At 37.1% G+C, this 16,220-nt stretch overlaps 1 protein-coding gene across 8 annotated transcripts in view; it reads right to left on the bottom strand.

Annotated features, from left to right (window-relative positions):
* LOC106085824 (protein outspread) overlaps positions 1–16,220 on the bottom strand; it is a 561,373-nt gene that overhangs the window by 128,756 nt on the left and 416,397 nt on the right. For all 8 annotated transcript variants that reach the window (XM_059364395.1, XM_059364394.1, XM_013250248.2 and 5 more), the window contains one exon: positions 8,943–9,008. In XM_059364395.1, the coding sequence (XP_059220378.1) occupies positions 8,943–9,008 (66 nt within the window). The remainder of the gene's footprint in view (positions 1–8,942; positions 9,009–16,220) is intronic.

Below are 16,220 nucleotides of genomic sequence, written 5' to 3' on the forward strand. Positions count from 1 at the left end.
GAAAACATCAAAAGTTCAATAGGCACGCACGTGTGTCCTATATATATTATGGGGTACTTCAGAATGAAGACAAAAAAAACGGTAGAGGAATTTCATGTAGCTTTGAAAAATCTTTTTTTTTTCCTTTATAGAGGAATCCGTTGTCAAACTTTAACACCGGTGTTCACAAAATATAAAGTAGCTTTGAAATATGTTTATTTGACAGATTTCCTTTATAGAACTGTCAAATAAACCTACTGTAAGACTTCATCAAATTTTGTGAATAAAGCCGTTGCAGGGTAGTCCTCTTAGAAACTTCACTTTAGAAGGCATACGGTCCTTCTATTTGTAGGCATTTAAGCGCTGTTATCTTATTTAAGACTGATTTAAGCATGCCTTATTAGTTTTGGCAATCCACTGTAGTTCGAAATCGAAAAATTCTCAAAATCTTTTCGTAACTGCGAAATGGTTAAAATTTCGCACTTTTTCGCACATGGACAATATTAGTCACTAATGGGTTCAGGAAGACATTCATCTGCCGTGACATTTGGTCATAAAACAAGAGCTAAACCTTGTAAACTTGCCGATTAGATATTTTTGTGCAGATATCTTAAGGTGATTTTAATTCAGAAACAAATGTTAGACTAATACGGGACAACATTTTACAAATAATACGGTGAAAATCGCATTCTCGTCTTCGGATTAAGAACTTCTAGCAATACATCTAGTATGCCATTAGCTTATGGAAAAAGTGACCGCGGTCTGGGTCACTTTTTCCATATTTATATACATTTTTTTAATATTTTGCCGCCTTTTTTCCAAACATTCAACAAATTTTGTCTTCTATAATAATCAGTGAACTCCGTTATTTTGGTGTAGGTGTCCATAAAATGATAGCAGCTGACTTAGAGTGAAACATTGAACACAATAGACTTGGAACGGTGTAGGAAATGCATAATTTTTCCACTTTCTGTAGGCAACACCACCACAAACGAAAACTACACCCGGTGGTGCACAAAAAAAATATTGACCTAAATTTGACCAATTAAACATGACATTGACTTATAAAAATCTTTTCAAAATAGATGTTAATTTCTTTCATTATTTTTGATATAGAAAATCGATGTTTTTGTATTACGGCAATTAATTGTTAAATAAGAAATACGTTGAACATATTTTTAATTGTACGAATTAAATTGTTATATAATAGTATATATTGTGTATTAACTAATGGGACGAAAATTGTGGCTTCTACAACCTTAAAAGTCGAACGCATAAAAGATATATAAGGGAATTTTACCTAAATCTGGTTCGATTTTGATGACATTTTTTGTATGTAGTGCGACTTCAAATAAAACATCTCCTGCAAAATTTTGTAAGGATGGAACCAAAATTGTGGCAACTACAGCTTTAAAAGGGCATATCGGATGAAAGATATATATGGAAGTAATATATAAATCTGATCCGATTCTGATAAAATTTTGCACAAATATTGGGACGTCACAAAAAGCACTTTGTGACAAATTTAATAAAGGTTGGACCAAAATTGTGCCTTCTACAGTCTATATAGGTCAAATCGGATGAAAGTTATATATGGGAGCTATCTCTGAATCTGGACCGATTTCAATGAAATTTTGGAAACATAATGGGACGTTAAAAAAACACTTTGTGCCAAATTTTGTAAGGATCGGACCAAAATTTAGGCTTCTACAGCTTTAAAAGGGCACATCGGATGAAAGATATATATGGGAGCTATGTCTAAATCTGGACCGATTTTTTTCAAAATCAATAGCGTTCGTCCTTGGACAAAAAAGAGACGCAAAATTTTGTGAAAATCGAACAACAAATGCGACCTGTACCTTGATTACAAGAATACATGGGCAGACAGACAGACGGACAGGCGGACATAGCTAAATCGAATCAGGAAGTAATTCTAAGCCGATCCGTATAGTTATCGATGGGTATAGCTCTTCTCCTTAGCGTTGCAAACAAATGCACAAATCTATAATACCCTGTACCACAGTGGTGGTGTAGGGTATAACAATTAGAAGTGTGGTTTTTATTGCTACATAAAATGTATTTTTACACCCACCACCGAAGGATGGGGGTATATTCATTTTGTGATTCGGTTTGTAACACATCGACATATCTATTTCCGACCCTATAAAGTCTATACATATTCTTGATCAGCGTAAAAATCTAAGACGATCTACCCATGTCCGTCCGTCTGTCGGTTGAAATCACGCTACAGTCTTTAAAAATAGAGATATTGAGCTGAAATTTGTACAGATTCTTTATTGTCCATAAGCAGGTTAAGTTCGAAGATGGGCTATATCGGACTATTTCTTGGTATAGTCCTATATATAAACCGATCCGCCTATTTGGGGTCTTAGGCCCATAAAAGCCACATTCATTATCCGATTTTGCCAAAATTTGGAACAGTGAGTTGTGTTAGGCCCTTCGACATCCTTCTTCAATTTGGCCCAGATCGGTGAAGATTTGGATATAGCTGCCATATAGACCGATTTCTCGATTTAAGGTCTTGCGCCCATAAAAGGCGCAAATTTGGGACAGTGACCTGTGTTAGGACCTTCGACATCCTTCTTAAAATTGGCGGTGAAGATTTGGATATAGCTGTCATATAGACCGCTCTCGATTTAAGGCTTTGGACTCATAAAAGGCGTATTTATTGTCCGATGTCGCCGAAATTTGGGAAAGTGAGTTTTTCGAAATTTTTCTATAGCTGCCAAATTGACGGATATCTTGATTTTGGCCCAATAAAAGGCACATTTATAATCTGATTTCACTGAAATACTACCTTATGTTAATATTTTATCATCCATATATAGATTATACTGATTTGAGCGCTGATGATGAAAGATAACACATGTGGATCTAGATTTCGTGGTATTCCACGCAAAATGCTAAGATTCGTATTTATTACTATTTATTTCAAATATGTATGTATATAAATTATATTATTTAAAATACTCCTTACAGATTATTATAAACGTATTATTACGAACGAAGAGAGTCTCAAAATGAAATCTACAATTTATTTTTTTTTTTAGAATCCTGGGACTATTAAGAAAAAATGCAAGTACTTTTGAGCAATATTTTTCATGTTTTATACGTAGTTAAATCCAATGAAATAAAAAGTTTTTTGTTTTAACAGTAAAAACGTAATATACAATAAAAGAAATGGCAATTTCAAATTGAGTTAATAACCACTTTAAATGGTTATTAACCACTTATCATAAATCCGAATTGCAAAACTGTTAATCAATAACACAAATTCCTTTTCAATTTCAGCAAATTTTTCATTTTTTCTGTGTGGGGTTCCAATTTTTTTGGATAAACGAACACAAAATTTCGATTTCATTGCGACATGTCGAAAAGATGCTTCACTTTTTGCACAATCGAAACCACCATTAGATTTATAGTAAGATGGGGCTGTTTAATTATTTTGTCAATCATTTCGGCGACCTGGCTAGTGTTTTGATTTCCATAAAATACTTCGCACACAGATTGAACACATTAAACAAATATTATTTTTAGATGTATTTAAAGAAAATATATTTTGACCAAAATTTATAAAAAAAACTATCTACATTCTGCTCAAATTACCTGCTCAAGTTCTTCATAGAACGTCATATAAATCGACCAAAAATGGTTTTTGATGCATGCTGACAAGTTGCGTGTAATAGGACTCTAGCCTGTTTTAAAAGATTTCCCAATTTAGGAAGTTTTTGTCTTTTTTTCAACCTTATGGGAATTTGATTTGTCAATTTTTACCACAGTTATTCCTACATACTCCTTAAGAAAATCATTTTTCGTAAAATTGTTATATTACAAAAGCATTTCAATGCCAAAATTTGGGCAAATTAAATTACCCATCATGTGCACTTATTTTATGTATAAACATGAAAAGGAATAATAATATAAATTTTTCTTGAAAAAGAACAAAAATTATAAAATTTTACATATTTGTTTTCCAAAATTTAAGTCTTTAGACAAAATTTTGTTAAATGTTTGGCTTTCGAGAAATGTTCATGAAAAAATTGAAAAAAAGAATAACAATATCAATATTTTCTCTAAAGAGAATCAAGAACTCCAAAAGTTGTCAATTTTGTACATTTGTTTGCCCAAATTTAAGTCTTTAGAGAAAATTTTGTTAAATGTTTGGCTTTCGAGAAATGTTCATGAAAAAAGTAACTTCAAAGAAACTTTTAATAATTTTAATAATAAATTTTGTTTAAAAAGTCTTAAACATTTTTTCATAAAAAAAAATTGTTCCTTTTTAGTCTTTACAGAAAATTTCATTAAAATTTTATTTTTAGAATATACATATGTTATTGAAATTTTGTTCCTAAAAAATTTCTTTGAATTTTTTTTCTTAAAAAATTTCATTGAAATTTTGTTGGTAGAAAAAAATTTGATCTGATATAGCTCGCATATAAACCTATCTCTATTTTGGCTTACACTATATTATTTAAACTTTTAGCCTAAGGACCGACATTGTTCTCAAAAAACTTAAAAATGTCTCGAAAAGTTGCAGGTGTACGCAGATGATGCATACCAAAAAATAATCACGAGACAATACAATAATTTATGATGGAAAAACTATATTGAATCTACTTGAATCCCGTAAGTTCCAGTCCACGAGAATTCGTAATTTTTTTTTTCAGTTTTGGTATGAGCAACCTTAATAAATATATTTTCCTATAACATATAAGCACAGGTCACAAAGATATTTTGTTTATACCCACCACCATAGGATGGGGGTATACTAATCTAGTCATTCCGTTTAGCAACACCTCGAAATATTTGTCTAAGAACCCATAAAGTAGATATATTCATGATCTTCTCGACGTTCTGAGTCGATCAAGCCATGGCCGTCCGTCCGTCCGCCTGTGATACAGATACTTAACATTGATGTAGGTCGCTGCGGATTGCATATGAGCCATATCGGTTTATATTTAGATATAGCTCCCATATCAAAAGATCTACCCCGATTTGACTCCTTGAGCCCTTCCAAGCCGCAATTTTTGTCCGATTTGGCTGAAATTCGTCATGTGGTGTTCTGTTCTTTGATAATGGAAAAAACGCGAAAGTTCTTAGTATGCGCTCGCTGAAACGTATGTTGGGTTTGACAGCTTACAGCTGTTCTACTGGTTTCTAAGATCAGTGCAACGTTTGTGAACGATTGCGATACCATTTGAAAGCTTTTAATCAAGTTGAAAATTTAGTTTTGAGGCGCTATGTAGGCCATTTCGCCCATGGTGCAGCGATGATATCAGATTGTTGAAAAACATTTGTTGGAATTCTTTCCACGCAGCTTCAATTCGCTTTCTAAGCTCAAAGGCACACTAATCGCATGCCGTTTCAAACCAAGTTGATTAATGCTCGAAACAACATTAAATATTTTGCACCCTACTCTACGAAGGCTTTTAAACAACCATATTGAATGGATATCATATTAGAATAAAATGGCAAAAATGGCGTTACTTACAACAAACTTAATTCAGGAGCCATGACCCGGACCGACCCAGAACAAAGTTAATGGACTGAATAAAAATTTGTCAAAAAAATTTGAATTATATATTTTCCCCAGAGTTGTCAATGTTGGATGTAACAGTGGTGAGACAGGCAGACAGTGGAGCATACCTGGCAACACTTTATCTGCCTTTTGACTTTTCATCACCGCCACCTACGTGGGAGCTGCAACGGTTGGTAAGGAAAGCAAAACAGACAGCCAATGGGGTATTACTAGGGTGCGATGCTCTCACCACATTTCGTGGAGTAGTACCAACATTAATAGAATTCTTGAATGCTACGGACCTAATAACACTTAATATTGGTAACACCGCTACATTTGCTAATACGATTAGGGAGGAGGTTTTAGATGTGACAATATGTTCGGAAAATCTAATCGATGAGATTTAGGATTGGAGCATTCCTTCTCAGACTATCGCTACATTAGGTAGGTTTAGAATAACACGGCCAGCGCGGAATCCAATAAGCTTCCGTAATAAGTTGAAAACCAACTGGCCAAAATTCAAAAGACAACTCGGAAGAAGACTTGGGCCAGATAATTTACATTGTCCAGAGCGGTAAAACGTGTCTCCTGTTCCTTTCTGCGAACAGGTCGATAACGTGAATGAAGCTGCCAAGATAAAAAAGTTTCTCTCAAAAACTTAAGTAGATGACATGTAAGTGAAAGCAAAGACAACGGAGGAAATGTTGAGGCTTTTGACGAAAACGATTTTTCCACAGGATACGAAGGGACTCATGGAGACACCGGAATCTTGGAGTAAGGATGTTGATCGAAGGTTTAAAATTACGGAATTTATGGTGAATGAATCCATGAGAAGTTTCAGACTATTTAAGTCACCCATACCTGATGGAATATTTCCGGCGTTACTACAGAAGGAGGCAGACTATCTGGCGCCCCACCTGGCCAATATTTTCACGGCGTGCTTAGGACTTGCATATACTCTGAAAGCCAGGCAGGAGCAAGGGTGGTATTTATACCTAAGCACGGCAAGGCAAGTTTTGCGACACCATAGGCCTACAGACCCATAACCATTACGTCCTTTCTACTCAAAACCATGGAACGTATTGAGGACACCATGATAAAGAGTAGGACATCCAGCGAACTCCTCAAATGCAAACAGCATGCCTCAAGGGAAGGTCGGTGGAGACTGCCCTACACGATGTGGGGCATAAAATAGAAGAATCCTTCGATGCCAAAACGTACACACTGGCGGTATGCATTGACAAAGAAGGGGCTTTTAACAATGTACGGATCGACACACTGGTCCAATCCTTAGACCAGTACCGGGTGGACCCGGTGACATAAATATAAGGATGAGAGTGGCATAAGGTACACCACAGAGGGGCATTTTATCGCCACTCCTAAGGATGACCACAATAAATGACATATTACGATTTCTGACTGAGGAGTGATTTGAACCCGTCTGGTACGCAGACGATGTTATACCATTTCTAAGTGGTAAGGATCCAAACCAGCTATATGGAAGGGCAGAAAGTACTTTGCATATGGTATATGACTGGGCTAGACCCAGGGGTCTCAATGTTAACCTAGAGAAGACTGAAATCAATTTAACGCACCACGTTTCCTCTATAAGACGATTTCGATATCTGACAAGGTCAAATACTTAGGTGTGATCATGGATAGGAAACTGAATTGGAAGTGTCACATTTAGGAACGTACTGAGATGGCTCACAGATGTTGGCCACTATGTAGACGGGCCCTAAGCTCGAATTGGGGCCTGAATCCGAGCATAGTCCACAGGCTCTACAGGAGCGTGATAACACCAATATTTACCTACGCCTCAGTAGTTTGGTGGACTGCTATGGAGAAAAGTGAAACATAAGGACCATACAACAGGTTCAGAGAATATGTTGTCTTAGCATAGGCAGAGCGATGAGGACCACGCCCATTAGGGCACTAGAGCCTATTCTGGATATACGACCGATTGGCATACAGCTTAAGTGTTAGGCAGCCACTGCGGCTATGAGACTAAAGGCGATGGGAGAATGAATTGGTATTGTATAATCGAGGCGACGATACGAAACCTGGAGGGAAGGGAAGAGGTTTCCGATCGGATTCCTAAGATGAACCTTGAGGTCAAGTGCGAGGCACTGCTGCCAGAGGCACACTCTGTTTTAGACTGCCTAACTATAATACAATTCTGCGGACGAAGATCCGGGCGATCACGCAATGCGTGAGATGGTGTGGTGTTCAGTGTGAACATGAGGATATCAAATGTGAACATCTTTACTGACAGAACAATTGCCATAAGCGCAATAACAACCAGGACGGTAAGGCCACAAACAGTCTTGCAATGTAAGAAGGAGAGGGGATGGCACATTCCACATCGTTTGGGTTCCGGGCCATAACAGAGTAAGGGGGAATGAAAGGGCAGACGATTTGGCGGTGAAAACCAGAGGACTGCCGTCAATAAACGTTGTTAACCCGATGCCTTTCGCTTCGACGCAGTCCGAGTTAAGGGCGCGGGCGACGTATGCGCATGCAACCTTGTAAAACAGCGGTAGGTAGGACGGCGAAAATCCTATGGGGGGATCCAGATCGTGAGAAGACGAGGCTATTACTGAAAGGAAGTAAGAAGGAGGTCAGTATAGCTTTCGGTATCACAACGGGACACATAGGATTACGAGCTCACTTATGTTAAATCGGTGCAGCAAGTGATAGCATGTGTAGGGCATGCGGGAAAGGTTATGAGACGCTTTATCATTTTCTGGTTTTCGCGTCTAACAGATATCGGCACTTAGGTGGGGACACAATAAAAGACATGAACCAACTTAGGGGCGTGGCATGGAAAACAATTAAGGATTTTGTAAGTACCACGGATTTCCTAACTTAGATTTTCTTTTTCGAGGTTCCTTTTGTTTTTAGTATTTACAGCGCACAACAAGCCGATTACTGGCTTAGGTGTATATGCATAGTGGTATGGGGCAGATTAACTACCGCACCTGCTTTTCAACCTAACATACAACTTAATTGTTGAGTTGCATATAGTTTGCCCGATTTTAACAAGTTTCGATAAATGGCTGATAAAAATTATAATCGGGAGATGTGTTAGGGTTTTCAAACCCTAATATTCCAATTATTTAAAATTACATAAAATTTTCTTGATCGTAGTACAAGTTAACACATTTACTTCTTCAGTTTTAACTAGAGAATAGGTACTATATATCCGCTGAGGAGAAGAAGACAAACATTCTCATGTATGTATATCCTCCACATTATCGATCGAGCATTCTTGTATACCCCATTTTATTCTTACACTATTCTATATAAATCTATAATTAAGAAACTTGGTATTTTGGCAAGATTTGTCTTTCAGTGAATTAAAAAGCTTAAATAAAGTTTTCGGTGTTGTTGCTATTTGTACATCTAATATGATTCTACTTACATGTTCATCCACTGAATATGTGAGCTCACCGTCATCATAGAGCACAAACCATCTTCTTTGCCATCTCTGCAATGAAACCATAAAAATGGGAAAACATAAAAATTTTGAAATGTTTTGTTTACGAACTAAAAAAAAAAGAGTCGAACAAGAAACAATCACACACATCTTCAAAAAAGGGTTTCTTGTGAATAATTCTTAAAAACTTAAAATCTGAATTCTAGAATGAAATCGTTGAATGAGGTGGAAGAAGGGACCAAAGCAAGTGCATTAAATTAATGGCAATACTCATATTTGACAGTTATAGTCTACATATACAGTTGTGTTCAAAATAATAGTATTGTGCTCCTCTGTAAAAACAAATTTGAATACTTTTATAAAAATACATATTTTTATTAAAATTTGTTTACGTAACATTAATTATTAATCAATTCTGTAAATTGAATTATAAAATATTATATAATTTTAACTAGTGTAATTGAAAATATTTCATTGAATAAATTTTCCGCCCAAAACCCGTTGTTCCAAATAAAAGGAGTACTTAAAAGTGCTGGGTTACGTATCACTCAGCACTTTAAAGGAAATGGCACAAAAGATGAAAATTAATTAGAGTAATAGCCTCTTTTTTATACCCACCACCGAAGGATGGGGGTATATTCATTTTGTCATTCCGTTTGCAACATATCGAAATATCCATTTCCGACCCTATAAAGTATATATATTCTTGATCAGCGTAAAAATCTAGACGATCTAGACATGTCCGTCCGTCTGTCTGTTGAAATCACACTACAGTCATCAAAAATAGAGATATTGAGCTGAAACTTTGCACAGAATTTTTTTATGTCCATAAGCAGGTTAAATGCGAAGATAGGCTATATCGGACTTTATCTTGATATAGCACCCATATAGACCGATCCGAAGATTTAGGGTCTTAGGCCCACATTTATTGTCCGATTTTGTTGAAATTTGGAACAGTGAGTTGTGTTAGGCACTTTAACATCCTTCGTCAATTTGGCTTAGATCGGTCCAGATTTGGATATAGCTGCCATATAGACCGGGTCCTATGCCCATAAAAGCCACATTTATTATCCGAATTTGATGAAAATTGGGACAGGGAGTTATGTTAGGCCCTTCAACGTCCTTCGCCAATTTGGCCCAGATCGGTCCAGATTTGGATATAGCTGCCATATAGACCGATTCTATGATTTAGGGTCATAGGCCCATAAAAGGTACATTTATTATCCGATTTTGCTGAAATTTGAGACAGTGCGTTATCTTAGGCCCTTCGACATCCTCCGTCAATATGGCTCAGATCGGTTCAAATTTGGATATAGCTGCCATATAGACCGATCCTCCAATTTAGAGTCTTAGGCCCATAATAGCCACATTTACTATCCGATTTTGCTGAAATTTGGGACAATGAGTTGTGTTAGGCCCTTCAACATCCTCCGTCAATTTGGCTCAGATCGGTCCAGATTTGGATATAGCTGCCATACAGATCGATCCAGGGTCTTAGGCCCATAAAACACGCATTTATTGTTCGATGTCGCCGAAATTTGGGACAGTGAGTTAAGCTAAGCCCCTTGACATACTTCTGCATTATCGCACAGATCGGTCCAGATTTGGATATAGCTGCCATATAGACCAATCTCTCGGTTTTAGGTTTTGGGGCCACATATTTCTGCAATTTGGTCTAGATCGATTAAGATTTGCATATAGCTGCCATATAGACCGATCTCTCGATTTAAAGTCTTGGCCCCATTTAAGGCGCATTTTTAATCCGATTACACTGAAATTTGACACACTGACTTATGTTATGCTTTTCGACAACCGTGTCGTATATAGTTCAGATCGGTTTATGTTTAGATATAACTACTAAATAGACCAATATTTTGTTATACACAATTGAACAATGACTTTTACTTAGTAGTATTTGGTCCAAGTCGGAACATATATTGATATAGCTGCTATGGGGCATAAGGTATGCGTTTTGCACTGGATTTTGACGAAAGGTGGTTTACATACATACCCGAGGTGGTGGGTATCCAAAGTTCGGCCCGGCCGAACTTAACGCCTTTTTACTTGTTGATGACTTCGGCACATCTATTACGCACGAATTCCCAATAAAATTATATCATCTCTTTACAGTGTGATCCTGAGATAGCTTCACACGGATTCTGCGCCAGTCATTCGCACTGCGTTCCATAGCTCCTCCGCCTGTGGTAGCCGGTTATCCAAAATATAATTGTAATGCCTCCTTATAAATATACTATGGGATTGAAGTCAGGAAACTGAGTAGGTAATGCCTTAACCTGAACCCCATTGACCTGATACCATCCCTTGTCAATTTAATACTTTTGCCCACCATGTTTGACTAGCGTTTTTTGAAAATTATGATTGATATTATGTATTGGGCAGGCCGGGGACGTCTTTCTAGATCCTGTTCCACCAAGTAATTCAATTTTACGTATGTAGGTCCACAATAGGTTCTCAATTTTTTCAAGCGTGTTTATTTCTTGGTCAGCAATGCTACCATTCTTGGGTTTTCTGCGAATAAGTTATTTTTCAACAATCATTTGCGTATTGAGGGACCAATAATAGTTATATGTAGTCCCTCTTGAATCTGTTTTTAAAGGCTCAATAGGATTGTCTTTGTTATATCACTAAATCGACGGTCATAAATAAGTTTTGGGTTAATTCTCGCCATTCTTTGGAACATTGTTTTCTACGTCCCACTATTACGGAAATTATTGTTTAAAATTTATTAAAAACAATTGCCTGTTAAAGCTTATATTTGTAATTTTACTTCTTACATGTCCATTTTAAAATCCCCTAGCTTGGCTGATAATATACCTAAAAATTTGACATGTGAAAAAATGAGGAGGTAGCACTTCTATAATTTTAAACACAGCTGAACATAAATACATCTTAAAACTGGGTCATTCTGCCGTCGAAAATTTTCCGTCTTTTTTTTTTTAAATTATGACCAACAATTCAGTTGATATAAAGACGCAAGCCTAAAACATTCTTGACACTTAAGATTCATTTTGGGCCGACACAGACATGAATGAAATCACTTTAATTGCATGAACAGCTGTGGGCCTTTTTCTACATAGACATTGGTTCCTCAATCTTGTCAAAGACATCGTACAAATTTTATGAGCCAATTATTTTTCTCCTTTGTGTAGAGATAAAAAATGAATTTAAAAACTTAAATTCACCAACAAAATGCTAAATTTGCATTCGTTTTTATGTATGCATCATCATAAACATGTGTTCGTTCAACAGATTAACCTAGAAAACCATAACAATATCGCTTATAAATGGTTATTTGGAATTCTGTTTAAGCAAAGTCCGTCTTGCTTCCAGACAAATATAATAGATATGGAACAAGTTTGTAGGTCATAAGTTCAGCTAGTAAGAATCTTTAAAGCTATTGCTATTATTGATATATAAATGTCGTTGGGGATTGTTAAAGCGCCATATCCATTAACATATAAATATAACTACTTATAAATCGATCACACGATTCTACTCTTGAACCTCACATACCAGCATGATATGTCTACATTTTGGTATGTAATGTAGATTTATGTTATGACCTCAACTAGCGGCACCCAATAGTTCAGGGTTGCGTATTTCCCAGGTTGGAGTAGAAATTAGAGAGGGTTGCCTTCGACTGCGGCCTCAATATTTTTGCAATTAAGTTGTAATAACCACATTAAAGTCGGCACACAGCAGACGTTTAATTGATAGATGTAACATCTTGTCAGTGCAGGATAGGCCTACAACCCATGTACTATTATCTCCTCTTCCTCAAAGTCCTCACTGCTTCTGCATAAGACGTTGCTTGAAACCTTAAATCTACCAGCATGTTTTCCGATCAAATAGTAACCATAACGGACACAATGACTGAGACGTCTGTTTAAGCCAATGATAGCAATGCGGTAGACCTCTTCAAGTCTAGATTGGGCCGAATAATTTTCGAGTGTTACCAACCCCTACTTTTTAACCATCTGTCATTGGTTTTTCCGCCTTCAGGGGCATACCCACACATTACAAATTCACAGGTTTTGAATCTAAAAAATTTTATTTTTCAATTTTCTAAATTTAATTTAACTCAACATGAATGAATTTTTTAAGCTAAAATCCGATTTCGTTTTCCCTTTAGTGATCCTACTTAAATAACCCACACTGTAATTTCCCTTCCGCCCACTTACATTTCACTTTTCCTTTAAAGCTAGAGGGTTTTGATGCACATTATGAATAGTGTTAATATTGTAAAATGGGTACACAAAAGGCGTTACTCTCGTCACGTTGGTGGTGGTGATGGTAATTTATATGAAATTAGCTTCAACATAGAGAAAAACTTGCATGTAAAAAATATTCAAAAGTAAATATGTATGCGAGTTTTGTTTGGCTGTCAGGTAAGACTGCCAACTATACGTTGGAAATGGAAACCTCACAATATGCAGATCAGCTCAAAGCATATTGGCAATTATTTTGCGATTTTCTTGACTTCTCCGTTGGGCTCTTTGCAAATCTACATGCATACTCGCACATATATCAAAAAGCCCCTATTTGTTATTCCTTTCGAGACACATTTTTATGCGGACAAAAAAAGAAAACTCTAAACCAAAAAAAAAAAAAAAGTTTACAATAACAATTTGCATAATTTACTTGCGCAAATTAAAGTGATGGGTTTACTTTGCGACTTGGAGGTGTGCTTTTCTTGTTAGACATTTCTGCAGCGGAACATAATTGCTTTGTACGAAATGTGAGATTTATGTTAAATTTATGGCATGATGTGCATGAAAAGTCAATGGTTGTGAATTAATATTGTCAAAGAATATTTGAAGAAAATCCATGCTTAGTTGTAATAGTGGAGTTATTAAGAAAAAATTGAGATTTTTTATATAAGTAAAAAGGTTTATTAGTCAGAAAAGTTTGATTTAGTTTTGCTAGAAAAAATCATCACGGCCACAAAATGATATGAGGCTAGGTTAGGTGGAAAAGAGGGTGCGAATGCTAATCCGCCCCATTTCCACTATGGACATACACCTAAGCCAGTAAAAATAACCTCGAAAAAGAAAATCTAAGTTTGGAATTCCGTGCTACTTAAAAATTTCTTAATTGTTTTCCATGCCACGCCCCTAAGTTGGTTCATGTCTGGTATTGTGTCCCCACCTAAGTGCCGGTATCTGTTAGATGCGAAAGCCGGACAAAGACACAGCAAATGCTCCAACGTCTCATAATATTCCCCACATGCCCTACACATGCTATCACTTTTCGAACCGATTTTACATAAGTGATCTCGTAGTCCGATTTGTCCCCTTATGATACCGAGAGCTATACTGAATTCCTTCTTACTTCCTTTCAGTAATAGCCTCGTCATCTCACGATCTGGATCCCCCATAGGATTTTCACCGTCCTACCAACCGCTTCGCTGTTCCACAGGGTTACATGCGCATTCCTCGCCCGCGCCCGCGTTCTGCGTCGACCCTAAAAGCTTCGGGTAAACCAAATCGTCTGCCCTTTCATTTACCCTTACTCAGCTACGGGCCGGCACCCAAGCGATGCGGATCGTGCCATCCTCAGAGCAGGCGTTACTCTCCTTTTTTACATTCCAACACCGTTCGTAATCTTACCATCCTGGTTGTTATTGCCCAGTCAGTCTAAAACAGATCTCAGTCACTGGGTTCTCAATGTACACCCTCTGTCCTCTTGCTAACATGATCTTCCAGATGGCAATACTACGGTTCCGTCAGTCCAAGTCTGTGCCGCTGGCAGCAGTGCGTCGCACTCGACCTCAAGTGTCGTCGCAGGTATACGATCGGAAACCTCTTCCCTTTCTTCCAGATTTCCTGTCGTCGCCTCGATTATACCGTAACGGTATGACCTGCTTCTATCCTCTATCGATTCTTCCATCACCTTAGGTCTCATAGCCGCAGTGGCTGCTTCACACTTAATCTGTATGTCAATGGGTTGTATATCTAGAATGGTCTCTATATTCCTAGTAGGAGTGGTCCTCATCGCTCCGCCTATGCCAAGACAACATGTTCTCTGAACCTGTTGTAAAATCCTAATGTAGCACCATCTCTCCATCGTAGTTCATCAAACGACTGAGGCATAAGTAGGTTGTGGTCTATTAACGCTCCTGTAGACCCAGTGGACTATCCTCGGATTCAGGCCCCATTTCGAGCCTATGGCCCGTCTACATAGTGCCCAACATCTGTGAGCCTTCTCAGTACGCTCCTGAATGCTACACTTCCAATTCAGTTTTCTGTCCAAGATCACCAAAAGTATTTGACCTTTTCAGATATTGAAATTGTTTTATTGAGGAAACGTGGTGCGTCAAACTGGCCCACTTTCGTCTTCCTCGTGGGTTATTGAGACCCCTGGGTCTAGACCAGCTGTAAATATTGTTAAAAGTTGTTAATGCAAGAGCGTATCAATCAATTGTTTTAAATCAATATATCAATCAACTCGTTTTGAATTCTGAATTCTCCAAATTCTAAGGCAAAGAATTTCATTTCGGTCTTGATTCATTACTGTTGGTTCAGCATGAACTTTGGGGTGGGTGGAAGGATTTTCTCCTTACTCTCGACATTACTGGTGAATTTCGTAGAAATCGGTACAGATTTAGATATAGCTCTCATATATATATCGCCCGATTTTCACTACTAGAGCCACTGCTAGCGCATTTACTGACCAATCTTCCCAAAAGTTTGTACAACGCTTTCCTCGATGACATCCACAATGTCTATAAAGTTTGCTCGAAATTGGTTCAGATTTAGACATAGCTCTCATATATATGTTCGTCCGATTTTTAGTAATATTGCAATCAAATGGTCATTTGTTAATCGATTCTCTCGAAATATGGCAGGAATGATTTTCTCTTGACTTTCGACATTATAGATGAATTTCATAGAAATTGGTTCATATATACATATATCTGTTATATATGTATATCGCCCGATTTTCACTTCTAAAGCCATTGCAATCGCATTTTTTGACCAATCTTTCCAAAATTTTGCACAACGCTTTTCTCGACGAGTACCACATTATCTGAAAGGTTTGCCAGAAATATAGCTCCCATATATAGGTTTGTCAAATTTTGGGCAATTTGCTATAATGTTGTCATTTTTGAACCGTAGTTATTATGGTTTGAACATATTTGCTCGAACTGTGATACGGATTGTTTAATAACCCATCTGAAAACATCCGGCGAGGTCCATTAAAATTGTTTTAGAATTAGACATAGCTTCCACTTTGTACCTA

This window comes from Stomoxys calcitrans, chromosome 3 (assembly GCF_963082655.1).
Source record: "Stomoxys calcitrans chromosome 3, idStoCalc2.1, whole genome shotgun sequence".
NCBI classification, from domain to species: domain Eukaryota; kingdom Metazoa; phylum Arthropoda; class Insecta; order Diptera; family Muscidae; genus Stomoxys; species Stomoxys calcitrans.